This window comes from Piliocolobus tephrosceles, chromosome 4 (genome assembly GCF_002776525.5).
Source record: "Piliocolobus tephrosceles isolate RC106 chromosome 4, ASM277652v3, whole genome shotgun sequence".
Taxonomy (NCBI): domain Eukaryota; kingdom Metazoa; phylum Chordata; class Mammalia; order Primates; family Cercopithecidae; genus Piliocolobus; species Piliocolobus tephrosceles.
The window spans coordinates 118,563,712-118,591,219 of NC_045437.1; the positions used below are offsets into that span (position 1 = coordinate 118,563,712).

Consider the following 27,508-nt stretch of genomic DNA (forward strand, 5'->3'; position numbering starts at 1 on the left):
TATCTATCTATCTATCTATCTATCTATCTATCTATCTATCTATCTATCTATCTATCTATTTTTTTTGAGACAGAGTCTTGCTCTTGTTGCCCAGGCTAGAGTGCGGTGGCGTGATCTTGGCTCACTGCAAACTCCACCTCCCAGGTTCAAGCGACTTTCCTGCCTCAGCCTCCCAAGTAGCTGGGACTCAGGCACACACCACCACACCAGGCTAATTTTGTATTTTTAGTAGAGACGGAGTTTCTGCATGTTGGTCAGGCTGGTCTCAAACTCCCAACCTCAGGTGATCTGCCCTCCTCGGCCTCCCAAAGTGCTGGGATTACAGGCATGAGCCACCATGCCCGGCCTATATATATATTTATTAAATGAACATGGGATCATAATATAAGTCCTGGTTTGTTGCCTTCATTCACTTAGTGTTTCTTGAACTCTTTCCATTTATTGTAACTTTCTTTCTACATATTAAACTTCCTTTAGTGTGTATACATATATTTCTACAGCATGATTTCTGTTTGGCGGAAACACAGTATTTTGTCTTATGGGTAATCCCTAATTTGTGGAACCAGTCCCTTTGGTTGACATTTTCCTTTTGCTATTATGAACAGTGATGTGAATGACATCTTCTTGGCTATATTTTTGTACATTTCTTTATTTTTTTCTCCTTGATACAATTTCTTACATGTGAAATTGCTGAGTCAAATGATGTGCATGAGTTTCAAGTCTTGACTATGTATTGCGGAGTTGCACACCGGAGATTTATTAATTACACAATTCCACTCCCATCAGCAATACAGATGAGTGACAGGCAGATAAAATTTGAAAATAAATCATGGAAACTTGCTGCTCTACGGAGTTTAATGTCAGGCAAAGGAAGTGACGGGCAATATAGATCAGGGAAGAAAGCAGGGATTTTGGAGTCAGACAGAATGCAGTTCTGCCATTCTTGACCTCTGGCAAGTGATTTGATGTCTCTGGTCCTTAGTTTTTCTCATCTGTAAAACTCAGCTGCTTGTTTGGCCAGAGGTGGTATGAGAGTTTATGAGTACAGTATAGCCATGGGGTACTCACTTTGTACCCCCTCCCAATATATCCTTCTTTGTTAATGTTATTTAACATTTTTATTGAAAAAGGTTAAACTTAGGGTCGAGAGGTCTCGCCCTAGTCCTGAACAACTTTCCTAGTTGGACCACAGCTGCTAACCAACGAAGGCCCAGATGTACTTAGGTGTTAAATTATCTCCGGGCTCAGGATTTATGACTCTTGGAGAAATCTCATTGGGATTGGGTTCAGACTGATTTAACCTTGAGCTTGCTGGGGGACTCTATTCCCCCTTGGCAACTGAACCTCAAATTGGTCCTAGTACAACTGAGCATCCATGTGGCTATGCCGGAAATAGATTATTTTGTTACATCCTGTTCTCTGTCATGCTGCTTAGAATAGAGATTCCACTTCCCACCTCAAACATCTAATTCTTTCCTCCTCCAGCTTCTGTAAGAGCTCTGAAAAACCTGGTGACATTTTTGAGTCATGGGTGGTGGTTGTAAAGTGGACAAGGATGATTTTTTTTTCCTTTGGATTTCCTCAGGAATAAACCGTTATGATTTTGATGTTCACTGCTGTTTCCAAGGGCCACTAGGTGAAATATTTTTCTAGCACTTAGCATTTAAACACTTTTTAAACTGTAGGTGTTTAAGATGGACTCAAAATTAATTCCTGGTAAAAGAATATGTTTTTATTTAAATTGTGTATTGGTCCGTTCTCATACTGCTGTAAAGAACTATCTGAGACTGGGTAATTCACAAAGAAAAGAAGTTTAATTGACTTACAGTTCTGCAGGCTTAACGGGAAGCATGATTGGGAGGCCTTAGGAAACTTAAAATCGTGGCTGAAGGCAAAGGGGAAATAAGCATGTGTTACCACTCCGATGCAGGAGAGCGAGCAAGAAGGGGGAAGTTTCACACACGTTCAAACAATGAGATTCCGTGAGAACGCACTATCACGAGAACAGCAAGGGGGACGTCTACCCCCATGATTCAATCACGTCCTACCAGGCCCCTCCCCTGACATGTGGGGATTACAATTCGAGATATGATTTGGGTGAGGACACAGAGCCAAACCACATGAATATGTTGTGAACTGCCCCATTAAAAAAATAGTCAAGTTACTGTTTATAATTAAACAAAATAAAGCATCACTTAAAATCACACAAGGTAGTATTAAGGTATTAATGTGAGTACTAGGTGGTCACTGGAGAAAAATCGGAAAATATGGATGAATAAAAATTTGAGAGAACATTTCCCTTCATCTGTCTACCAGAGAGATTACAGTGAAGATCCATTTTAGTTTTAATGCTTTTGGGTTCTGATATCTTTTTTTTTTTTCTTTGAGACAAGTCTCACTCTGTTGCCCAGGCTGGAGTACAGTGGCACAATCTTGGCTCCCTGCAACCTCTGCCTCCTGGGTTCAAGCAATTCTTGTGCCTCAGCCTCCTGAGTAGCTGGGACCATAGATGCGTGCCACCATGCCCGGCTAATTTTTTGTAATTTTGGTAGAGACAGACTTTCACCATGTTGGCCCGGCTGGTCTCAAACTCCTGACATCAAGTAATCCCCTGCTTTGGCCTCCCGCAGTGCTGGGATTAAAGGCATGAGCCACCTTGCCTGGCCGGGTTCTAATATCTTAGAATAATTCAAGATGAAAATTGTTTGGACATTAATTAAAAAAAATTATAGTAGTGCTTAAGCGAAGTTTGGCCACTGAGTTTGAGACTTTTGGGCTGTTCTTCAATCTCTAAAAACTTGGTAGATAGTACATTGTGGTTTTCCTCATTCTTCTCCTCCTTATTTTTTTCTCCCCTCTCTACCTACTTCTCTACATCCCCTTTTCTTCCCTTAACATATATCCCAGCCTAAATATACCTTGTGGTATAATATTATGACAAGAATATAATTCTAGAATACAATTGCTAAGAATTAAAATGTAAATTTTTTTGGTTACATGTCACATGTTTGCTATCAAAATCTGTTACAATAAAATGCCATTATAAGGAAAAGAAAATATTTTGCTCATTAAGGTAATGGGCCAATATTCAGTTCTATAAAAGGTTATAGAAAATGCCTTTAAACTGTGAGATAACTTTTATTTTACAACCTGATTGCTACATTGTGATTCTTGGTTTTGAAAACAATGCATTTATGTTGGTGAGAGTGCTATTTCTTTTAGGTTGGCATCAGACATTAACAGTGGAAGCCTAGGTTCTGAATTTTAGAAGACTCTTCTGAATGCTTTGTGGCTTTATTTTAATTACAAACACTGCTGCTTCTTGAAAAGCAACAGGCTGAGAGATGAGACACAATAGGATAATTCCTAAGTTGGATTAACTTTAATGCTTAGTTTATTTGGCAGTCTTCAGCAGAACTGAATGGGGACTCTAGCTGTCAAATCTAGATTTAGAGAGCTGGAGTTATGTATCTCCCCTTGAGCCCACGTACTGTCTGATTCTTCAGGATTCCCAGTGGAAAAGGCATTACTGCCAAATGGTTACCATGAAATGGATCTTTTATTTCTCTTCTTCATCATTATCATGGCACTCTTTGTTTGATATCCTATCAGTAGGGCCTGGTGGAAGTTTTGTGGTGGGCAGGGAAAGGACCTAGACTGAGTATGAAAGTTGGTAAGTGCTGGACCTTGTGTCTACTCGTTGTGCCCATCTGAAAGAAATTGCATTGGTTGTAAAACAGAAATGAGCTGCTATCTTGTAGGTTCTCTAAGAGACTTACCCTTCTTCCTTCTCTGCAAATCATGCTTGGCTGCAGCTGCCAGGGGTCATTCCTTTGCTTAAAACAGTTTAATAGCTCTCATCGTTGTCTGTAGCAGTGATTTGAATATTAAAATTTTGGATGTCTCACTTAAAGGAATTTAACACATTCAAAACACTCTTTCTGGTCTTTAACAAAATCCATAATATCCTTGGTTTTTGTACTATCTGCTTACACTCTTTATCATTGGGTTATTGTTGAGCAGACTTTTATCATTTGTGGCAAATATTCTCCACATGTTCTAGAAAACATGGGATCTTTCTTTGATGCTGGCTTGATTTGGCTTGGCTTTGGCTTGATGTTGTGCTTCACTCCTTACCTCTTAGTCTAAAAACTCCCATCCCCTGTCCACCTCCATCTCTGTGTTGCGCAATCTGCTTCTGTTCCTCTCTGACATTGTACAAACTGTGTATGTGCTGAGTTGCAGGAAAAAAAGTCATACACATTGATGTAAAATTGGATGACATAGCTGAGAAGTATTGGGCCAACTGCTGGTGGGCTGTAGCACAGAGTTTAAGACCTGTTGTTCTACAGGATGAAGTCCCAAGTTTGATAGAATGGTATAAGAGAGACCTCTGTTTTGCCCCTCCCTATCTCTCTAATTAAGTCTTTCTCATCTCACACTTAAGTATTTTAATGCTAAATTAATTGCAGATACTTGCATAGGATGTTTCATTTTTTACCTCTTTGAGTTTGCTTATGCTGTGTATTCTTCCTGGAATGACTTTATCTCTCTTTTTCCCCTGGCTGCTTCCGACTTACCCTTTATGAATTAGTTCAGGCATCCTCTTCCTTTGGGTGGGTTAAGTTCATATTTGTGTGTGTATGTATATATATGTGTGTGTGTGTGTGTGTGTGTATGTGTATGTGTATTTACATTGTAAGTTTAAGATTCCCTCCTGTGAGCTCATGGAGGTTAAAGAGAATGTCTTAATTGCTTTACTATGTGCAGATAGATATAAGTTGAGATAAGTTTTTTGCTTAATGGAACAGTGTATTTAAGCCACTCAACTTGGTTACTTCAATCATGATGACAGGAGTGAGAAGAAGCTGGTAATGATTCTGTGGGAAGTGGATTAAATAAAAAGATTGGTGGGGGGGAGTTATAGAAAACCTGTAATAAGGCAGATTCTAAATCAGAGGTTATAACATTAGAGAGATGATTAACATAAAATACCACTTTGGAGAACTTTTAAAATAATTGCTTCTTTGAGAAGGAATCAGGGCAGGAGATTCAAAACAATCTCATCTAAAAACAGACCGAAGTTAGCTTTTGTGAGTTCTTCAAGTGAGCCAATCAGAATACAAGGTGCCTGCAACCACTTTTTCCTTTTGATTTGTGGTTCCTATGGCAATAGGAAGAGAGCCTAGGACATTTTTCTCCTACCTCTTTTAATAAACTTTTTGCTTTTGAAAAATGCCAAAAGAGATTATTCTTTTTGTCTTTAATGACTTATAGTATTTCTCAGCATAATGGCTTTGATTTAGGTTTTTTTTATTATACAGTGGATATGGCAAAAGTAATAAACACTGTCAGCTTCCCTGGCTAATGTTATTTTTTTCAGCTATAGAACCTATAAATATACAATCTAATTAGGTATTAGCTATTAATATCACAACCCATTATGAATCATTTCCTGTTCTCTGTGAACAGCCCTAAATTAGACTATTGATCATTACAAGTAGCTAAATACGAAATTATAACAAATGTATCTTGGCAGTTTTTGACCCTCCAAAGTCTTCTGTTAAGTGTCCCCACTATGATCCTCCTGGGTTGTTTCTCTTGAGCTCAAGGCTAAAGTCTTAAGAGGAAAGAGGCTTAGTGTGTATTGTTGTTGGCTTAGTAAGCAGGTCAATAAGTGTTTGTTAAAATTGGTAAATACCCATGGTATCAGGGGTATTCTTCAGACATATTTTAGCAATACGAAAGGACACTGTTCACGTAAAAAAAAAAGGACAGTCGTCTGTACTGTGAATTTAGCTAATATGAAGAAATCTTTTCATTATTCGGTTAAGCAATCATCGATAATAGTTATTCTCGAATGATCAACATGGGTTTCCAGCCATGTCCCTAAATTAAAAAATTGAAGCTTCAAGAATCACAGCCAGGAGCTCATGCCTGTAATGCCAGCACTTTGGGAGACCAAGGCAGGCAGATCACCTGAGGTCAGGAGTTCAAGACCAGCCTGGCCAACATGGCGAAACCCTGTCGTCTCTACTAAAAATACAAAAACTAGCTGGGCATGGTGGCAGGTGCCTGTAATCCCAGCTACTCGGGAGGCTGAGGCAGGAGAATCGCTTGAACCTGGGAGATGGAGGTTTCAGTGAGCCAAGATCATGCCACCGCACTCCAGCCTGGGCAGCAGAGCGAGACTCTATCTTAAAAGAAAAAAAGAATCAATTACTGTTGTGGTCCTAGCTGTATTTTAATGCTGTTAGGTTGATGAATGTGGAACTTTTATTTTTCTCCATTATTTTCAAATAGGATCAATGCCCTCCTGATCTATTAGATCTAAGACCTAAGAGGAACCTACCTTGTTTTGGCTAGCAGGTACAGACTTTCTTACTAAAAGGTGGGTGTATTTCCTAGAATAGCATTTTCTGTTGAGTACAGACGATTTTTGAGCAATGTGGCTGGTCACTTAGCTTCATAGTAATTGTTGAGTGTGAAAGTAAGCAGTTGTAATACCTTTTAACCACTGTCTGTGCTCTTACCAAATGGAAAATAACACTCATCTTAAAACTGGAAGTTACCAGTTCTGAGATGATCTGAGAGTTGAGACTTCTGATTAGTAGATATTGGCAATTGCATCACACACCAGCTTGGGTGCTGCCTAGGACTGAGCTGTCTCAGTGAAAAGTACTCTTGCCTCAGACCTGGGTTGAAATCTTAGCACCAACCCAGCACTATGCGATTTTGGATAAGTAAATTACTTTGTCTCTGAGCCTGTGTTTCCTCTTCTGAAGGGGAAAGTAATGTCTATTGTGTAGGATTATGGTGAAAATAAGATGAGATATCCTTTATAATGTATTTAGCACGATGTTGGCATCTAATAAATACTCAAGAAACACTGGTGTCATTCTTTATATCTTACAGTATCTACCATAGATATTATGAAGAGAAAATCTTGGAAATCTGATTCTTAGAGGGTCTTTTAAAAATCTTTTTCTGAATATACAAGTTAAATAACAAGCTTCAAAAAGCTTTGAAATGTCAGACTTCTAATAAATGGCTAATATTTTAAAATCAAGTTCACCAAAAATGTTCTTTATGTTGATTGTTTCCCACATTTTTATGAGTATTGATTAAATCATTAAATGGTTAAAAAGCCTTGATAATATCATTATTTTTCTAATTTGGATTTAATTTCTTCACCTCTAATCTAAAATCAGCGGTGGGAGGTTAGACTAAATAGTCTTTAAAATGCCTTCCTGTTCTCACAATCTAATTTTTTTGATTTACTGAATGTGAAAAATTGCCTTTTAAAAAGTTTTAGATTCCAAGTTATTAGCAGAATCTAATCAATACCTTATGCTTTTGTGGTTTTTACCCTTTGAGGCAAATACTATTAACCCTTGCAGAAGGAAGCTGACTTTTTACTGAATAAGTAAAAATTGATTTACATACGAGCTTTTGTGTTAATTTGATATGAGTTGCTGAATCCAGATGTAATCCTTTTGTTGTTGTTGTTATTGAGACAGGGTCTCACTCTGTTGCCCAGGCTGGAGTATAGTGCTGCGATCTTGGCTCACTGCAACCTCCACCTTCCAGGCTTAAGCAATCCTCCCACCTCAGCCTTCTGAGCAGCTGGTACTATGGGTGCGTGCCACCATGCCTGGCTAATTTTTGTATTATTTGTAAAGGTGGGGTTTCACCATGTTGCCCAGGCTGGTCTCGAACTCCTGGGCTTAAGTAATCCCACTACTTTGGCCTCCTGAAGTGCTGGGGCTATAGGCGTGAGCCACCTTACTTGGCTAGGTGTAGTCCTTAAACTCTCTTCTTTGCCTATCCACTTGTGATGTATGCTGATGTAAATATTCTTTTATTAAACATGGATGAGACTATCTCTGGATAGAGAGTGTTTGTTGTAGTGGAAGAAAATCAGCTTGCCAGGTTTAATTTACTAGTCCTGATTCTACCATCAGTTAGCCCTTATTCCCCTGCACCTTTGACAAGTTGCTGGGGGTTTTTTTCTTTCCTTTTTTTTTTTTTTTTTTTTTTTTAAAGGCAGTCTCACTGGGTCACTCAGGCTGGAGTGCAGTGGCATGATCTTGGCTCACTGCAACCTCTGACTCCTAGGTTCAAGCAATTCTTTTGCCTCAGCCCCCCGAGTAGCTGGGATTACAGGTATGTGCCACCACGCCTGGCTAATAATTGTGTTTTTAGTAGAGATGGGGTTTCACCATGTTGGCCAGGCTGGTCTTCAACTCCTGACTTCAAGTGATTTGACTGCCTTGGCTTCCCAAAGTGCTAGGATTATATGTGTGAGCCACTGTTCCTGGTCTATGTCATTGTTTTAACAAATTAGGCTCTCTTTTCCTTTTTAATAAAATTAAAAAAATTTTTTCTTAATTGAAAAAAAATTCCATGGGACTCTGCTTGATATCTCTTTCCTGATCATCAGCTTCCTCATCGTAAAATGGAATAATACCTATTTTACAGGGTTATTGTGAGAGTTAACTATTTCAGCTGTCTAGCACATAATAGAAGCTTGATAAATGGCAACGACTTTCATTATTTTATGCAAACATTTATTCAGCATCTTCTGTGGTTGGCACTCTGATATGAAAGTGTTGAGGCAACAAAATTGGTGTACCTGGAGTTTCAATGATATATTGCCACTGTATTGGCTTTGGAATAAAGGCACACCTTGAAGTGTGTCATTTTCATTGCTACCAGAAAACTGCTCAATTTTTAAATTCCATTTGGTTCCTCTGTTTTATATTCTTTAAATACCTCTTCTGAGTAATCTCAATATTCCTTGTATTATAGGTGAAATGTAGAACTAGTAAGTGGCAGATACTAGATAGGAACCCAGGTCTCTCTGATGTCAAGCAAAGCTATCTTTGTCCATATTGCAGTTGGGTGATCACAGAATTTATCCACTAAACCAGAGCACTTTTGAGAGTGAAAGTTACGAGGGGACAATAAGTGTCATCCAGGACTGTCTCAGGCAAATGAGGGTGTTTGGCTATTCTATTTATAGCTAGAACAAACAAGTTTATGAGTTTGGGTCCAAGACTTCTGGGATGTTTTGGTTGAACCCAAACACTCACCTTTAGTTTTTTTTTACATGAGTATTGATTTTGCCATAGTAAATTAATTGACTTTAGATCTGAATGATTGAACAGTATGGTCTAATGGTTATTAAGTTTACATTATGGTCTAATGGTTATTAAGTAGTAGCCATAATACATGTGTTCATTTTTATATTTTACTTTTTTTCTTAATTTCTTTAAAATCAGCAAGCTTTTAAAAGAGGATGGGAAGAAGTAAATGAAATAAGCTTTTTAATTCTTAGTCATGTCAGACGAACTTTGTAAACAAAGTCTAAAATGAAAATCGTGACATTCCAATGTTTTTCCTTTGGGAAGATGGAAATGTGTTGACACTGAAAATCAGATGCATTTAAAATCACCTCTTTTATTGCCTTTATCTATCAGTCTGTCACCCATCTTTCTTGTTCTTTTTGCCTTATTCTTTAGGTCTCCTGTGATTTTACCTTAGGGAGGTGCAAAACTTTACTCACATGATAAAAGTTGGGGTGATTTAAGTTTTCACAATAGCAGCATCATAGTCTTGTGGAAAGAGTGTGGGTTTTGGTAGCAGACAAACCAGAGTTTGAAATTCTGGCTTTCCCCTCCTTTGCTATGTGTCCTTTTGCCAATCACTTAACCTCTGAGCCTCCATTTCCTTACAATGATATGAGGATTAGAGAACAAATGTAAAGTGCTGGGCAAATAGTAGGTCCTTAAACAATGATGACAATTATGGTTATATGACATGGACCAGAAACTGTGGCATTGATGAAATTATAGTCAACAATCTCACCACTAGTCTTGTTTTGCACTCAGACTTTCACAGTTCCCTTTGGTGGGTTTTTGTTTAAACATTCTCTCTCTCCCTCTTGATTCTATTCACTGTATCCTGAAAAATTAGTGGTTGGCAGCAGAAACCTCCTTTCCATAGAACATCAAGTGGGCCCTCCCCCAAGGTTTCAGTAAGTTGTCTGGGACCATCCCTAACCTCCAAATTGCCAAGGGTGCACCCCCTGCCCCAACTAACATTCAAGTTGCCTGTGTGAAGGAGTGATTTGTTGCGGCCTCTAACTGCTTCTTCTCTTCCTTCCTTTTTGTCATCCTGCAGTGTTCTGTGCCAAGGTCTTTGTGGCTAGGCTGCGCCAACCTGGTAGAGAGCATGTGCGCACTGAGTTGCCTGCAGAGCATGCCCAGTGTCAGATGTCTCCAGGTGCCTTTCTTCTTTCTTGTTGTAAATGTGTTTTTACGTATGCCATGAACATTTGTTAAAACTTGCAGTAGTGTGTTTAATCCAATGTTAAGTCTGCTAAATGTTCTGTGTAACCCTCTGCTTTCCTCTAGCCTGGGTGCCCCACATGGAGGAGTTAGTACCAAGAGGGGCCCTTCTGAGCAAACGGGTCTTTGGCTGGGCCCTGTCCTCCCCTTTTCTGCTCCTGCTTTTTACTCTTTCCCCCTCACCTTGAGGTTGTAATTCTCATGTTTAATAGTTGTGCATGTGCCAAAAAAAAAACTCCTGACATTTTCCATTTGGCTACCTTTAACAGTTCTTTGTTGAGTTGGGAGGGTTTCGTAATTAAAGTGGTGATTTTTCTATTTTGAAACTCATCCTTTTGGCTTGCTTTCTCTCCCCTCTTCAAAAAAGGAGCGGGGAGGGAATCACTACTGGCGTAAAGCCTCAAATTGAAGTTTATAAAGATCATAGCTTTATGCTGCCAATAATTTGTCAGTTTGGGCCACCTCCCAAAGGCCAGATCTGACACCTGTCCTCAGGGTCCACCCAGTTTTCCAGGCCGAGGCCGGCAGAGAATTCCACAGATAAAAGTATAACTTTTTGGGGGGTGGATGGGAAAGGGTTGCTGAGGATAGAACTGTTAGCAGGAGTGCAGCTGGTGACCCTCTCTTGTTGGGGTGACTTCTAAGAGAGCCAAGGAAGAAAACATTATAGCTTTATTTGTGAAGCTCTGTTTAGAGCAAGCATGTGTTTAATTAAGTATGGTTTCAGTAGCAATATTCAGTTTTCATCACTGCATATTCCAGACAGTTTGATATATCTTTAAAAAGCCATATTAAATTCCTGGCATCCGGTTGAGACTGTCCTGTTTTAGGAAAACTGTAAAATTAGGCATTGAGTTAGAGGGATATTATTGATGGCATGGATGACTTCACTGTTTTCAAGGTTATCTTTCTATTCATGTTTACAATTTTTAAATGGAGCTGGGGAGCCAGGAAGGAGGAAAATGTTCTTCATATTGGGGTCAGGCATTTTATTTACTTATTGGCAAACATTCAGAGTAGCACTGGTGTGGTTATTGATTCAAATTGCTTTCTTTGGAAAACGGTACTGGAACTTCACTAATACCTTTAACTGGAGAGCGAGTTCAATATAAGGCCCAGTTGTCTTTAGATTCTGTATATAAAAGTGGGTTACAAGTCTTACCTTGCAAGAACAGGGTGCTTCAATGAAGCTCAAAGTGTAATGAATATATGTTTACTTTTGGAAAAGCAGCTTCTGTGCATGCGATGTAATTTTAACAAAAATGTTCTTGGAATGGCAGCCATTATTGCATGTGCTCTCCTTGATGCTATATAATGGATATTTGCATTATTATAATAGGTGTACATTTTTGTCTCCATTTTTCTGGATCAAAAGGCATGTTACAGTTGCTTTTTAGTAGGCTGACCCAGTTTTTTGCAGAACTGGAAATTTAAGAAGGGGAAAAACTGTAGTTGTTAGTGAGGTCTTGAAGTACAGATTTTTTTTATTGCATTCAGTTAAAAGTAATTGGCCAATGGAAGGCATCATTCAATATATTTTAGTATCAGTATTGTGAGTTCTCTGGAGGTGGGGTGAGTGGGAGGAAGTACGGGTTCCTACCTTGTTGAAAATGGAAATACAAATTTGTTAAAAGTTCCTTGACTCATCTTTCTTAGTGAAACTCACTTAAGAGAAAAAAAAAAAGATTTTTTTTTTTTGCCTTGATTGGGTCTTATTTCAGTGAGTGGAGCAATAATTGTCTTTAGAGATGTGTAAAGTATTTTGTTTACTTAGGTTTAATTTTTGCTAGTATATAATTGAGGGTATGCAGCACAGTAAAATGAACCAAGTACTCAACTGATTGGCATTAGCAAATCATTACTCTGTTTTGTTCCACAAGTGAATGGAAAGTAAACGTATTAATATTAATGAGCCTGGAAGACTTCCTTCCTCTCTACTCATTTAAGTATTACTTTAATGCCAGCATTTCTCCCCTTTACCTCCAGTCTCCAAACAGTGTTAAAATTTCGTATCTTAATTTGGGCTTGGGCTCTCAAAGAAGTCCTGTTGCTTATATGCTACATCTTTGGTTTATTGCCAAGATGACTCTTCCTTTGCACACCTCTTAGCAACCTCGTATTAAGCAGGCCTGAGAAGAGAAGGAATAGTTAGGCTAGCTGGAGAGAACAGAGCCTAGTTCTTTCCTGGTCTCTCAAGTTCCATAAAAGAGTTCCCCTTAAAATTGTTACAGTGGACCCACTGATAGTTGCAACTTGAACCCATTGACCTGTCTATATGACTGAATTTTATTATACCTTTTGAAAAAGCAGGAGGGAAGATAGTACTTGCCTTAGGCATAATTTACCTACTCCAGTTTCTGCCATCGTTGAGAAGGGAAAATAGATACCAGAGACTTAAAATTCACTCATTACCAACTGTTACATGGTGCTTCACATATATTAGCTTTATGACAACCCTGTGAGGTAGGTGTTCTTATCTCCAATTTTCTGATACGGAAACTGAGTCTGAGGTGACTATTTGGCCCAAGATAATGTTTACATAACTGTAAAGTTACTGGCATATGAATCACATACTTGCCTGATTCCCAAACTGGTTTTCTTTTCTCTACTCTGGAATGCTGCTTTTGTAGTTTTCCATGTTAGTTTTATTTGTAGAAACCTCACTATTGATACCTGGTATATGGTTTGTTTAGTTATTAATATTATTTATTTGAAAATAAGAAAAGAAAAACCTGCCACATTCCATAGGAAAAAAAAAAAATGCCATTCTTTTTGCCAAAATGAGCTCTCCTGAATCTTACAGCTAGTGAGATTCCTGAGTGGACTTTCTGCAAACTTAATTCCATAAATATTTACTAAGCAATCGGTATGTGCCAGGGCCTCTATTGGATATCTCTGAAACAAGCTGAACTGAGTCAGTATTTCATTTGCCTCAGATGTCCTGATTCAACCAGTTGATTGTTATAGCAAATAATCAGGAATTCAGACTATGTGGATTATAGATTTGCCCAGATTCCTATGGCATGAGAATCATACCAATGTTAATAATAGTATGTATCATTTATTTTCCACGTTTTTTCTATGTGTTGGACTCTAGGAATTGGATTATCTCATTTGATCTTTTATGAAAAGGTTATCTATCTTGCCAATTTTGTATATGAAATTGTAGAGGTGAATTGAGCTGCCTAAGGTTACGCGTTTATTTAAGTGGCAGAACTGGGTTATGAACATAATCTGGATGACTGCAAAGTCAGTGCTCTAGTCTCCAGTCTGTAGTGACAACTGCCATTTTAACTTGCAACTGCCATTTTTAGGTTGAAACAAATTGCCCTTAATTTTTGGAGTTAGAAATTTAAAGCCAACATACCGGTGATGTAATAGACTGGCAAGTTGTCTTGGGAATGTCATTTGCAGCCTCAGCTGGGGGATAGTGTTAGTGATAAGCCTTTTGCTGGAGTAGGACTGATTACTTGGAATGACAGTGAGGATCATGTGAATTGAGTTTGAGTGCCTCCTTCCAAGCTCTAGTGCATATAGTGCTGGGCAGTAAGTAATGCAACTTCTTGACAGCTGCCTTTCTTGTTTCTTTTTTTACTTTTAATAAGTGTAGTGAGCCACAGTGGTCTGAGAATGCCACAGAACTTATCACAGCTTTTGATATAAGAGGATATTTTTTAGAGGAGGGAGGTAGCTTGGTAGAAAGAACCCTGGCTTTGGTGCAGACAAACCTCTATTTTTGTCCTGTTCTTACTACTTAATGACTCTGTGATCCTGGGCAAGTTACTTTATTTTCCTGAACCCCAGTGTCCTCATCTTTAAAAATCATATAGGGTTTTTATGAGGTAGAGAAACATAATTGCCACCTCTTACTGATTCTTACTCTTGTGGGGGATGAAATCAATTTTTTTTTTTTTAATTTACTTGCTCCTGGTTCTCTATTTAAGAAGGAATTTCAGTCTTACAGTCTTAGATTGCAGGGGTAGGTAAGGATTAGCTGAAAAACCATGCATATGATAAGGCAGCTTTTGTTCAGGGTCGGTCTGTCTTAGGTCAGACATAGCTGTTTGAACTCATTGCCTCTTGTCTGTTTTCTAATGAGCCTTAGGGATTTGTCATTTCTTGTTGATTATCCTAATTATCCTGTAGCACCCTGGGTCTGATAATGTGAACCTTTTGGTTTGCTCAGTGGTAGAATCTGTAGTATTTTATAAACACTAAAACCTACATTTTTGGCTGAGCATAGTGGCTTACCCCTATAATCCCAGTGCTTTGTGAGGCCCAGGTGGGAGGATTGCTTGAGGCCAGGAGTTTGAGACCAGCCTTTGCAACATAGCAAGGCCCTATGAAACATTTTATTTTTGTATTTTGTTTCTACAAAACAAAATAAAAAATTAGGTGGACATGGTGGCATGCACCTGTAGTCCTAGCTACTCCGGGAGCTGAGGTTGGGGAATCCCTTGAGCCCAGGAGTTGGAGGTTACAGTGAGCTATGATCACATCACTGCACTGCCGCTTGGGTGACAGAGCAAGATCCTTGTCTCTAAAACAGGGGTGTCCAATCTTTTGGCTTCCCTGGACCACACTGGAAGAAGAAGAATTCTCTTGGGCTACACATAAAATACACTAACACTAATGATAGCTGATGAGCTTAAAAAAATTGCAAAAGAAAAAAAGTCTCATATTTTAAGAAAGTTTACGAATTTGTGTTGGGCCTCATTCAAAGCCGGCCTGGGGGCCTGCGGGCCACGGGTTTGCTCTAAAAAATACATAAATAGGCTGGGCGCGGTGGCTCACACATATAATCCCAGCACTTTGGGAGGCAGAGGTGGGCGGATCACTTGAGGTCAGGAGATTGAGACCAGCCTGGCCAACATGGTGAAATCCCATCTCTACTAAAAATACAAAAATTAGCCAGGCATGATAGTGGGCGCCTGTAATCCTAGCTACTTGGGAGGCTGAGGCAGGAGAGTTGCTTGAACCCAGGAGGTGGAGGTTGCAGTAAGCTGAGATCATGCCACTGCACTCCAGTCTGGGTGACAGAGGGAGATCCCGTCCCAAAAAAAAAAAAAATATATATATATATGTATATGTATATATACACACACACACACGTGTGTATATATACACGTGTATATGTACACGTGTGTGTGTATATGTATATGTGGTAAAAAACGCATCTTTCCTCTTTATAAGAAAATTTACAAAATAGAGTTTGAAAAAGAAGAAAAAGTCCATTGGTAGCCTGAGCACCTACCACCCAGAGAGAACATTTGTTGCTATTTTAGGGCCTTACTTCCTCCTGTCTATTTGGTAGGGAGGAATCCATCAAATTGTGCAGTTCTCTGTGTTATTCTGCTGCTGCTGATTTTAACAGTGGTATTTTTAATGCCCTGTGGAACCCCAGCTTGACTTTGGAGTCTCTAGAGGGATAAAGGAGGGCTAGCATAGTGCGCCTCCTACTTCGATCTCACTTAGGATGGCTCCGGATTTATCTGTTCTACTTAATGGGGCTCTTAGGAAGATTTCATTTAAAAAATTTTCTCCTTATAGAAATAGCTAAACACACAAAAATAAGAGAATTATTCAACTTAACCTTGAACAATTTTCAAAATTATGCTAATCTTAAACATTTCTTCAATTTTGTTTTTTTCTGGGGCATTTTAAAAGCAAATCTAAAATGCCTCAAAGTTTTACAAACCACCGTTTCATGCTAGCATTTAAAAAATTTTAAACAATCTTCAAGAAATTAAAAATAAAGGCCAGGCGTGATGGTTCACACCTGTAATCCCAGCGCATTGAGAGGCCAAGGAAAATGGATCACCTGAGGTCAGGAGTTTGAGACCAGCCTGGCTAACATGGTGAAACCCCGTCTCTACTAAACATACAAAAATTAGCAAGGTATGGTGACATTTCAGCTACTCAGGAGGCTGAGGTAGGAGGATCACTTGAACCCAGGAGGCAGAGGTTGCAGTAAACTGAGGTCAAGCCACTATACTCCAGCCTGGGTGACAGAGCAAAACTCCATCTCAAAAAAAATAAATAAATAAATAAAATATAACCTTTTTAAATAAAGGTTATATTAATAACAAGATATATAAAGTTTCCTTTTACCCCAGGTCTCACTCCCCAAAGTATCACTTATTGGTTTCCCATTATCCTTTTAGACTGAAGCTTTAAAAATATAAATACAATCATATTATACATATTATCTTAAAATTAACATATATTGACCATCTTTCCATATCAGCATATAAAGCCAAATAGAACTCTACATCATAGGGCTTTAGCATTTTTTTATTTTCAAAAAAATAGCCAGTTTTCTCTCTTTTTTTTTTTTTTTTCTGAGATAGGGTCTTGCTCTGTTGCCCAGGCTGGAGTGCAGTGGCAGGATCATGGTTCTCTGCAACCTTGACCTCTCAAGCTCAAGTGATCCCTCCCACTTCAGCCTACTAAATAGCTGGGACCACAGGCATGTGCCACCATGCCCAGATAATTTTTCAGTTTTTTGTACAGACAGGGTCTTGATATATTGCCCAGGTTGGTCTCAAAGTTCTGAGCTCAAGTGATCCTCCCAATTCAGCCTCCCAAAAGTGATGGGATTACAGGTGTGAGCCATTGAGCCCAGTGTCTAGTTTTCCATTTGAAGGGCCTTTAGACTACAGTTGGTGGTGTTTTTTTTGTGGGGGGGAGGGGTATTATAGGCACTTCAGTAATTTCATTGCGTATGTATCTTTAGGCTTGTTTGATTTTGTCTGTGGAATAAATTCCTAGGAGTGTAATTGCTTGGTCAAGGAATATCAGTATTTTATTATGACTTAACTAAATTATATACAGAAAAGTTTGGTAATCTCTCCCTTCCAATCCCTTCCTCCCCGCTAAGAAACGAATGTTAACATTTCATTGTCTATCATTGTATATTTGTTCTCTTTGTTCATAGGAGGATATGCAGTCTGACAACTATGGGGATTCCCTCATTTAAAAAAAAGTTTGTTTTAAAATTTATTTATTTATTTATTTATTTAAGACAGAGTCTCACTCTGTTACCTAGGCTAGAGTGCAGTGGCATGATCTGGGCTCACTGCAGCCTCTGCCTCCCAGGTTCAAGCGATCCTCCTGCCTCAACCTCCTGAGTAGCTGGGAGCACAGGCGCGCGCCACCACGCCTGGCTAATTTTTTGTATTTTAAGTGGAGACAGGATTTCGCCGTGTTGGTCAGGCTGGTCTGAAACTCCTGACCTCAGGTGATCTGCCTTTCTCAGCCTCCCAAAGTGCTGGGATTACAGGCGTGAGCCACCGCACCGGCCATTTTTTTTTTTTGAATAGAGAAAATGGGCTCACCCTAGAAAAACTGCAATACAGTGTCACTTAGTTGCTTTATTTGTTTAACATTATATTATAGACATGTCCCCAGATTAGTAAAGTCTAACTCTTTCATCGATGGTACTTTTATCATCCCTAGATTTTGGGGGTGGAGGCAAGAGTACAGGTAGTTTTTTTTTTTTTTCATTTTTGAAGTATAAAGTGTATATAGAAAAGTTCAGAAATCTTAAGTGTATACAGCTCAGTGATTTATCTTAAAGTGAACAGTGCTTTATTTTGATAGGTATGGCTAAATTGCTTTCATGGAAGATAGACCCGTTTATATTCCAAGCATTACCATAACCCCTGAATATCTAAAAATGTTTAAGGTGTACTTTAAAAGTATTACTAAAAATAACATACTTGTTCAAAGTTAGACCAATAAATAAAAACTGACAAATAGTAACATGATGAATTAAGATTTTCTATCATTTAAAATCATTGTATAATATTCCATTTAATAAATATATTAATGATTTTAAGAAAACTTCCCTTCCATGTTAAGACTGCTTCCAATTTTGAGACATTTTAAGCCGTGTGGAGTTAAGCATCATTGTGATTAAGTCTTTGTATACTTCTATGATTATTTTCTTAGGTAAGACTGTGTGCACATTTAGGTTGCTAACTTGTACTTTGGAGAAGATGGGTCAAATTATACTCTTAAAAGCAGCCCATCAGAGATTCCCTTTTCATATACTCTAGATGACACTGAATATTTTAATTTTGTACTTTGTTGACATTTTGATGGATGAAAATGCAAAAATGATATCTTGTTATAATGTACACTTAATTGCTAATGGGATGGAATATATGTATACATACAAATATTCATTGGCCATTTCTATTGTTGTTATATGAGTTAACCTCTTCGTGTTCTTTTTTCCATTTTTCTATTGATGGCCTTATTTAAAAAATCTGTAAGAACTCTTTATATATTAAATATATTAACTGTTATTTATTGCAAATACTTCTGCCAGTTTGACGTTTGCCTTTCAGTTTTTTAATAATGGTTTTGGCCATGATGAAAGTTTTGAAAAAATATGTTTACTTTTTGTGTGGCTATACTTGTTCGTTTCTTATAATATTCTTCTAGTGGTTTGTAGCATTATGTTTTTCAATCTTTCATTTTCTCTGTAATTTATTTTGCTGTATGCTGTGAATTAGGGATGCACATTCTTTCTGAATGACCTATCAGTTGTCTGCATACTATTTGCAGATCTAGTGTTTTCTCATTGATTTGATATCATATGCGCATGTTTCACTTCGTGTGTCCAGTGATGTGCAGTCTCCGAAGCCTTGTTCAAGCTTTTATTCTTCTTCACCTTCCTGTTATTATCATCAGCTATCAACCTTTGTAAGCTCATCATCCACAATGTATCACGCTGTCTTTTATATGTTGTACTAGTTTGAAAGTATCTTAAAGATGATACAGACTTTGAAAATTTAGTGCCAAACATTATTCCTATGCATTGAAATTTCTATGTCATATTTTGTGAAAACAGTGAGGATGACTTGGTGATCTGAGAATTTGAAGCAGCAGAAAAGCAGCAAATAAATTAATATTTTAGAGAAAGTTTTAATGATACCACAATGCCTGGCATATAGTATTAGCACTAAGAAATCACATTCTCTGTGGAAGAGAGCCTGTGCTATGGGAAAATGTAAACTATACCTTGTTTTACTAACAGTTATACTTTATGGTTTCCAAAACAATATGTATGATAGATTAAGGTTTCACAGTATAATTTGAGGAGAGGGACATGGGTAAATGGAATTCAGAACATGTTAAAAAACGTCTTTTTAATTTTTGAACAAAACTGATGTCATGTACCTGATACTACAGCCATTTATTATGTTGTTTGTAAGAGTGCTTGCTTTGTTTATTTCTGTTGGTTTATATTTACTGTTCATTCAGCTTATGAAAGTAACTTTTTTTTGGTTTTTGTTGTTGTTGTTGTTTTTTAATTAAATAGAAATGGGATCTTCCTATGTTGCCCAGGCTGGTCTCGAACTCCTGGGCTCAAGTGATATTCCTGCCTCGACCTCCTGAAGTGCTGGGATTATAGGTGTGAGCCACCATGCCTGGCTAGTAACACTTTTTTTTTAATGGCAGAGATTTTAGAGAGAGGACAAGTATGAAGAAGAAATTAATCAGTCAATCATAATCTCATTTCACTATAGTATCTGTTCTTTGTTTTCTGTCATTTTGTTTCTATATAGATATCCTCTATCGATCAATCAATCTATCTATTGATCTGTCTATACTTTTTTTATATAGGTTTATACTCCATACACTGAATTATAACCCAATTTTTTTTTTTTTTTTTTTGAGATGGAGTCTCGCTCTGTTGCCCAGGCTGGAGTGCAGTGGCGTGATCTTGGCTCACTGCAACCTCTGCCTCCTGGGTTCAAGCGATTCTCCTGCCTCAGCCTCCCTAGTAGCTGGGATTACAGGCAGGTGCCACTACGCCCAGCAATTTTTTTGTATTTTTAGTAGAGATGGGGTTTCACTACATTGGCGAGGCTGGTCTTGAACTCCTGACCCCGTGATCTGCCTGCCTCAGCCTCCCAGAGTGCTAGGATTACAGGTGTGAGTCACCATTCCCAGCCTACATTTTTATTTTTTTGAGGTGGGGTCTCGTTCTGTTGCCCAAGCTAGAGTGCAGGGGTGTGAACATGGCTCACTGCAGCCTCGACCTCTCAGGCCCAAGTAATCCTTTCACCTCAGCCTCCCAAGTCGCTGGGACCACAGACACACACCAGCCACTCCTGGCTAATTTTTAAATTTTTTGTAGAGATGGCATTTCCCTGTGTTGCCCAGGCTGGTACATTTTTAATAACTTCAACTTCATTGTCTGGGTATACAATAATTTAATCAGTCTCTTACTAATGAACATTAAGGTCATTAAACTTTAGTGTATATTCATGCTTCATACCTTAGATTATCTTATTCATTGAAAAAAATTCTGAGTCAAAGGAAGTAGACCTTGTTTTTTTTTTTTTTTTTTTTTTTTAAATAATTGAGATGGGGCCTCCCTATGTTGCCCAGGCTGGTCTTGAACTCCTGAGCTCAAGTGATCTGCCCGCTTTGGCCTTGCAAAATCCTGAGATTACAGGCGTGGGCCATCACGCCTGGCCCTGGACTTTAAGCCTTTTAAACTTCTAGCAAAAACATTATTCTAGTTTTTAATATCAGCAATATATGATTATAATAGAAATAAATGCCCAATGTAGAAAACTGGGAAATATAGGAAAACACAAAGAATAAATTAAAAATCACTCTTCACTCTTTTGTTTTTCTTTAAGCAACAAATGACTTATGGTGTTCTTACTATGTGTTAGGCATAGGGCCTGGTAATAGAGGAGTGCACAAAACAGACAAAAAGCCTTACTGTCTCAGAACCTACATTTTAGTGGTGAAAGAAAATGAGTAAAATGGCCAGGTGCAGTGGCTCACGCCTGTAATCCCAGCACCTTGGGAGGCCAAGGCAGGCGGATCACTTGAGGGCAGGAGTTCAAGACCAACCTGGCCAACATGATGAACCCTGTCTCTACTAAAAATACAAAAATTAGCTGGGCGTGGTGGCAGGTGCCTGCAATCCCATCTACTGGGGACGCTGAGGCAGTAGAATTGCTTGAACCCGGGAGGTGGAGGTTGTAGTGAGTCGAGATTGTGCCACTGCACTCCATCCAGCCTGAGCGACAGAGTGAGACTCTGTATAAAAAAAAAAAAATTAAAAAAAAATTAAATAAAATACACAGTATGTTAGATGGTAGTACGTTCTGTGGAGAAAAAGGGGAATAGATCACCCCAAGATTTGGGAAGGGCTTCAGTGTTAAATAGAGCAAAGAGTAAAAGCCATTTGAGCAGAGACTTGAAGGAAATGAGGGAGCAAGCTGTGCAGTTATCTAGAGGAAAATAATCCCAGGTAGAGGAAACAGCAAGTGTACAACAAGCCCCAGAGGTAGGAACGTTTGTGACATGTTATAATAGCCAGAAGGCTAATGTCTGGCTGGAGTGTGGAATGAGGGAGAAAGTAGGAGATGAAATCAGGAAGGGAAGGAGGAAGGTCATAGAAATTCTGTGGGGCTTCTAGAGTTTCCTAGACTTTGGCTCTTATTCTGCATGAGATGGGAAGTCATTGGAGAATTTTTACCAGAGGGGTCGTTGAACATCTTGACGGGATCGCTGTACCTGCTGTGTAGACATAGAAGGAAGAGGTGGAAGCAGGGAGACCAACTCTAAGATCGATCAGCATGTCAGGGTTCTCCAGAGAAACATAATCAATAGTAGACAGGTATTTTAGGAAACTGATTCACATGACCATGGGGGTTGGCAAGATTGAATTTTGTGAGACAGGCCATTAGGCTGGAAGCTCAGGCAAGATTTCCCTGTTGCAGTCTGGAGGCAAAATGTATCCTTCTCTGGGAAACTTCAGTCTTTTCTCTTAGGCCTTCAATTGACTGGATGAGCCTTACCTACATTGTGGAGGGTAATAGACTCAAAGTCTACTGATTGCAAATGTTAATCATACCTAACAATACCCTTACACCAATATCTGCTAATAGATTAGTATTTGACCAAAGAACTGACCATGTAACCTAGTCTAGCCAAGTTGACACATAAAGTTAACCATCACAAACAGATTGGGAAGAGGCCACACTTCGGAGTTAGGGATTCAAAATGGAAACAGTTCATGATGAAATGAAAGAAAAGGTGAGTATGAGGTTAGTAAAAATAATATTAATCTTGTCAAGCCAGTATCATTTATAGCATCAATATCTAACAAGAATTTAGTCAGCAGTGATTTGGACTTTGGAGCCTTGGTATGGTTGGAAGATCACCACTTGCAGTGGTGAAATAGTGAGTGCTTCACAGAGAACCATTAGTATATAGTGCTCAATTTGTGGAAGAACTGTAAGTGTGTAGGGAACTTACAGTTAATGAGTACTACATGCCTAGACATGTTACTAAGCTCTTTCCCGTATATTATCTTTCTTCACTTTATAAATAGGCACTTTATAAACTTTATAAGCTAGGCACTATTCTGTCTGTTTTATACGTGAGGAAACTGAACTGAGGGAGAGAGAGCTTGTGACCTACACAGGGGTATCTACCTTTTATGTGGTGGATCCAGGATTCAAACCTAGTCTTTCTAGTTCTGTTATACCTTACTGCCTTTTCAGATAGAAACTATTTTCATAGGGATGATTTTTATATTTTAAGTTGTAAATAGACTTTTCTAAATCCCAGGGCAATTACGTAATAGGAATGCTATTTATGTTATACCAGTAGCTTGCATGATCAAATATCTCCTCTTCAGAGAGACCTTCTCTGACCACCCAATCTAAAATAGCTTCCTGCTTTCCACTCTGTTATTTTACCTTGCTTTATTTTTTTTCTTCATAGCGCTTAGCACTGTATGAAATTATATTCCATGTTTGTTTGTTTTCCTCCTGTCTGCTGTCTTTTCCCCACCAGAATCCAAGTTCTGTGAGAAAATGGGTCATGTCTTCTTTTTCCCTGCTTGGGAAATACATCCGTTTCTAAAATAGTCCCAGCAGGTAGTGGGTGCTCAATAATTATTTGTTGAATGAAGAATAAGCATAATAAACTGGAATGTGAAGGAAAGGCTATTTCTAAGCTTGTTTAGGATCATATGGCATAATATTAGTTGCTGTCATAGTCAGGACTGCTTTGGACTTCTTTCTTTGAATTCTGTGAATGTAAGTATTCCTGTGAGTTGAAAGATTATCTTGAAAAAAAATTGATTTTGATTTGAAGACTAGCCTGTATTTTGTTTTGCTTTAAAAAGTTCTCTTTTGATTATACAATTAATACTATTTATTGTAGACCATTGGGATAAAAGTGGAAAGAAAAATGAGAAACCACAGTTTATGGAGTGTCATTCTTAATATTTTTGGCCTGTTTTCTTTTAGTTTTAAATCTATGCATATGTTTTACATAGTTGGGATTATTATGTATATAATTATATATGTAACTAAAATTTTATGTAAATAATTTATATATTATATCATAGAAATATATGTATAATTTTATTTTTTATGCTTTGTATGCTTAACAGAATGATTATATTAATATATTCCTATAATTTCTTATAGCATAATTTGAAATTGTCTTATATGTTTTATGAACTCTCCATAACTTGTCATTTCTTTGGGTGCTTAGAATCTTTATTCTTAATTATCTAAAAAGCTAATCACCATATTTGTGCATAAATCTTTGGCTTCATTTTGAATTAACTAGGATGTATTTCCAGAAGATACATCATATATATCTTGTCAAATTGTTTTCCAGAGTGTTTATATCTCATTCTGCCTTCACTAAGATTGAGCATTTTTATTTTGAAAAGCTTTAACAAGCCTGTTACTCTGTATGATTTAGTAGCATGTTCTAAATTCAAACCTCTTTACAAGTGGCAGCTCTTTCCCCTGAGCAGTTTGAATACATGTTGAGTCAGCTAAGGCATGACCTGCTAAAACAAGATCTAGGCCATGCCCGGTGGCTCACGCCTGTACTTGCAGCACTTTGGGAGGCCAAGGTGGGCGGATCATGAGGTCAGGAGATCAAGACCATCCTGTCCAACTTGGTGAAACCCCGTCTCTACTAAAAATTAGCTGGACGTGGTGGCGGGCACTTATAATCCCAGCTACTCGGGAGGCTGAGGCAGAAGAATCGCTTGAACCTGGGAGGCGGAGATTGCAGTGAGCCAAGATCGTACCACTGCACTCCAGCCTGGTGACAAGAGCAAGACTCTGCCTAAAAAAATAAAAAAGAAGAAAGATCTGTTCCTATGCTTGGCCAAGAAAAGGATGTCAAGAGACATCCAAACACCTACCAACAGCCTGCCCATGCCTTCCATTGAGTTGCCTGGCTGCTGTGACTAGAGTTCAAAATTCAGATCATTCACTTAGAATGGAGTTACTCACAAATTACTTAACTATGTCCCATTCCTTATGTTACATGTAGATAACAAGCTGCCAGTTGTAGACAGATTGCATATGAATACTGTCTACCTTAATAAAAAGAAGGTTCCTCTCCTTAGAAAACCAAGAGTCACTTATTGGCACCCCTGTAAAATCTTTACATTATAGGATGCATCTTAGTTACTTAATTTGGAGTAAAAGACAGATGTTAAATCCTTCATCTTTAAGACAATAAGAAATGAAAAATTGAGGGTTAAAATAATGGTAGCTGTGATGGTAGATAGGAAGAAACTGTCACATAATTTGAAAGAAAAAGACTGTCAAAAGAAACATTGTCCAGGGCATCTGGTAGAGTTCACAGAAAAGAGATAGATGGATGAACCCCTTATTTTAAAAAATTTAATCAATTAATTAATTTTTGAGATAGGGCCTTACTCTGTCACCTAGGCTGGAGTGCAGTGGTGCGATCACTGCCCACTGCAGCCTCAAACTCAGGTGATCGTCCTACCTTCTGAGCAACTGGACTACAGGTGTGTGCCACCACGCCTGGCTAGTGTTTCTGGATTTTTTGTGGAGACGGGGTTTCACTATGTTGCCCAGGCCGGTCTTAAACTCCCGGGCTCAAGTGATCTGCCTGCTTTGGCCTCCCGAAGTGTTAGGATTACAGTCAGTAGCCACCACTCCTGGCCAGATGAACCCCTTGTTGTTGAGTAGTAGTAACAATGGCTTGGGAAAGACACATGCACCTATAGTGTCAGTCAGTGCTAGTTTGAGAATATTCGTTTATTAAGATCATGTGATTAAAATGTGATGGTAAAAAAGTCACAAAGGATTTTTAGCACTTTTATTCCTGGGGATATGAGCCCATAGTTTGAAGTGTTAGGTAATAATTAATGTAAATAAGCCATTGAAATATTGCTTTTTATTTATTTTGAGATAGTCTCAAGGTTATAAAAGAGTTACTAGTATAATACACAGAACTTTTGTTTCTCAATTTGAAAGTAAAGCTGACTGAATGCTTCTCTCATGCTGTAATATTTTCCTGTATATTTCCTACAAAGGAGGATGTTCTACATAGTCATAATGCAAGAATCAAATCAGTAAATTAGCACTGACAGATTACTGCCAACTAATTCTCAGCCCTTATTTAAGTTTCATCAGTAGTCCTGATAATTTCCTTTATAGCAGAGCTACCCAGTTCAGAATGATGCATTGCCTTTAGTTGTCACACTTCTTTAGTTTTTTTCAGTCTGGAAGAGTTATTTGGTCTTTATGGGACTTTCATGACCTTGACCCTTCTGAAGATTACAGACCAGCTGTTTTATAGTCTTGTCAGTTTAGGTTTTTCCTTTGTTTCCTTATGGTTTATTTAGTTTGTAAGAATATCATAAAAGCGATTGCTGTATTCTCATTGCATCCTGTCAGGTAGTACATAATCTTGATTTCTCTCATTCAGAATGGTGATCACTTTGATCACTTGAGTAAGGAAATGTCTGTTAGGCCTTCTTCATTGTGAAGTTATTCTTTTTCCCTTTGTAATTATGCATTAGGTGGGAAGGTACTTTGAAACTCCGTAAATATCCTGTTTTCATCAGAATTTCAGGTTTTCATTTATTCTATCAGTATACACCTATGCTTTCCTGTTTTATTCAGTAGGTTATTATAATCTTTTATTATCATTATTTATTTTGATGGTCAGAGTGTTTAAAGTTTAGGCAATGGGTGCCCTTTCAGGTCAGCGTCTGTATCCTATGTTATTTTATTTTATTTTATTCTTTTCTATTCTATTTTATTTTATTTTACTTTATTTTATTTTTTGAGACAGAGTCTCACTCTGTTGCCAGGCTAGAGTGCAGTGGCACAATCTTGGCTCACTGCAGCCTCTGCCTTCCAGGTTCAAGGGATTCTCCTGCCTCAGCCTTTTAAGTAGTTGGGATTACAGGCATGTGCTACCACACCTGGCTAATTTTTGTATTTTTAGTAGAGACGGGGTTTCACTATGATGGTCAGGCTGGTCTCGAACTCCTGACCTCTTGATTCGCCTGCCTTGGCCTCCCAAAGTGCTGGATTACAGGCGTGAGCCACCACACCCGGCGTGTCTGTATCCTTTTGATCTGTTTTCATGATTGTTTAAGTAGTTCCTTACTTTCTGTTGCAACATGTTCCAGGCTTATCTTGTATTTTCCCACACTCAGCCTTGGAAGCAGCCATTTCTCCAAAGAGCCTTGTTTCCTTTCACTGAGGAATGGTATTAGATCTGGGTGGCAAGTGTGCTTAGTGCTACTGGAATGTCATTGCTTCTAGGCCCTCTCAGCCAACTGTGTTAGGAGATATATGTCTACTTTTCTGTCTATATAAAAATACTTCCCTCCTTGTTCTATGTGTTAGACACTGTGAGTCCATACTGATATATCCAATTCTAGTCTAGTCTCACAGGTCTCATTCTAGCCTTCCAGAAGGAAACCCTTTTCATATTTAGTACTCTCTTCTCTAACAGTGAGAAACCTGATTCCTGTTTTCCCCAATGTATTTACTCACTTGCTCAATCCCAGAATGCATATCAAGTAGTTTTAGAATTACAGTGGGCCCTCCGCATTCCACAGATTCAATCAACCTAGGTCTGAAAATATTTGAGAGAAAAACCAATAAAAATAACAATATAACAGTAAAAAATAATACAAATAAAAATACAGTAGAACAACTATTTACATAGCTTTTACTTTTTTTTAGAATTATAAGTAGTCTAGAGATTTAAAGTATATGAGAGGATGTGCTTAGGTTACATGCGAATACTGTGTCACTTTATATAAGGAATTTGATCACCAGTCGATTTTGATATCCATAGCGGGA

General features: G+C 38.3%; 1 protein-coding gene across 6 annotated transcripts in view; it reads left to right on the forward strand.

The window, feature by feature from the left end:
• Window positions 1-27,508, forward strand: part of FBXW11 (F-box and WD repeat domain containing 11) — a 141,151-nt gene that overhangs the window by 38,264 nt on the left and 75,379 nt on the right. Inside the window, exon 1 of one of the 6 annotated variants that reach the window (XM_023218933.1) lies at window positions 10,192-10,287. The exons of the other annotated variants lie outside the window; for them this stretch is intronic. Within the exon in view, the coding sequence (XP_023074701.1) occupies window positions 10,237-10,287 (51 nt within the window). The 5' untranslated portion in view covers window positions 10,192-10,236. Of the gene's footprint in view, window positions 1-10,191; window positions 10,288-27,508 lie in introns of those variants that run through there. 6 annotated transcript variants of the gene reach the window in all.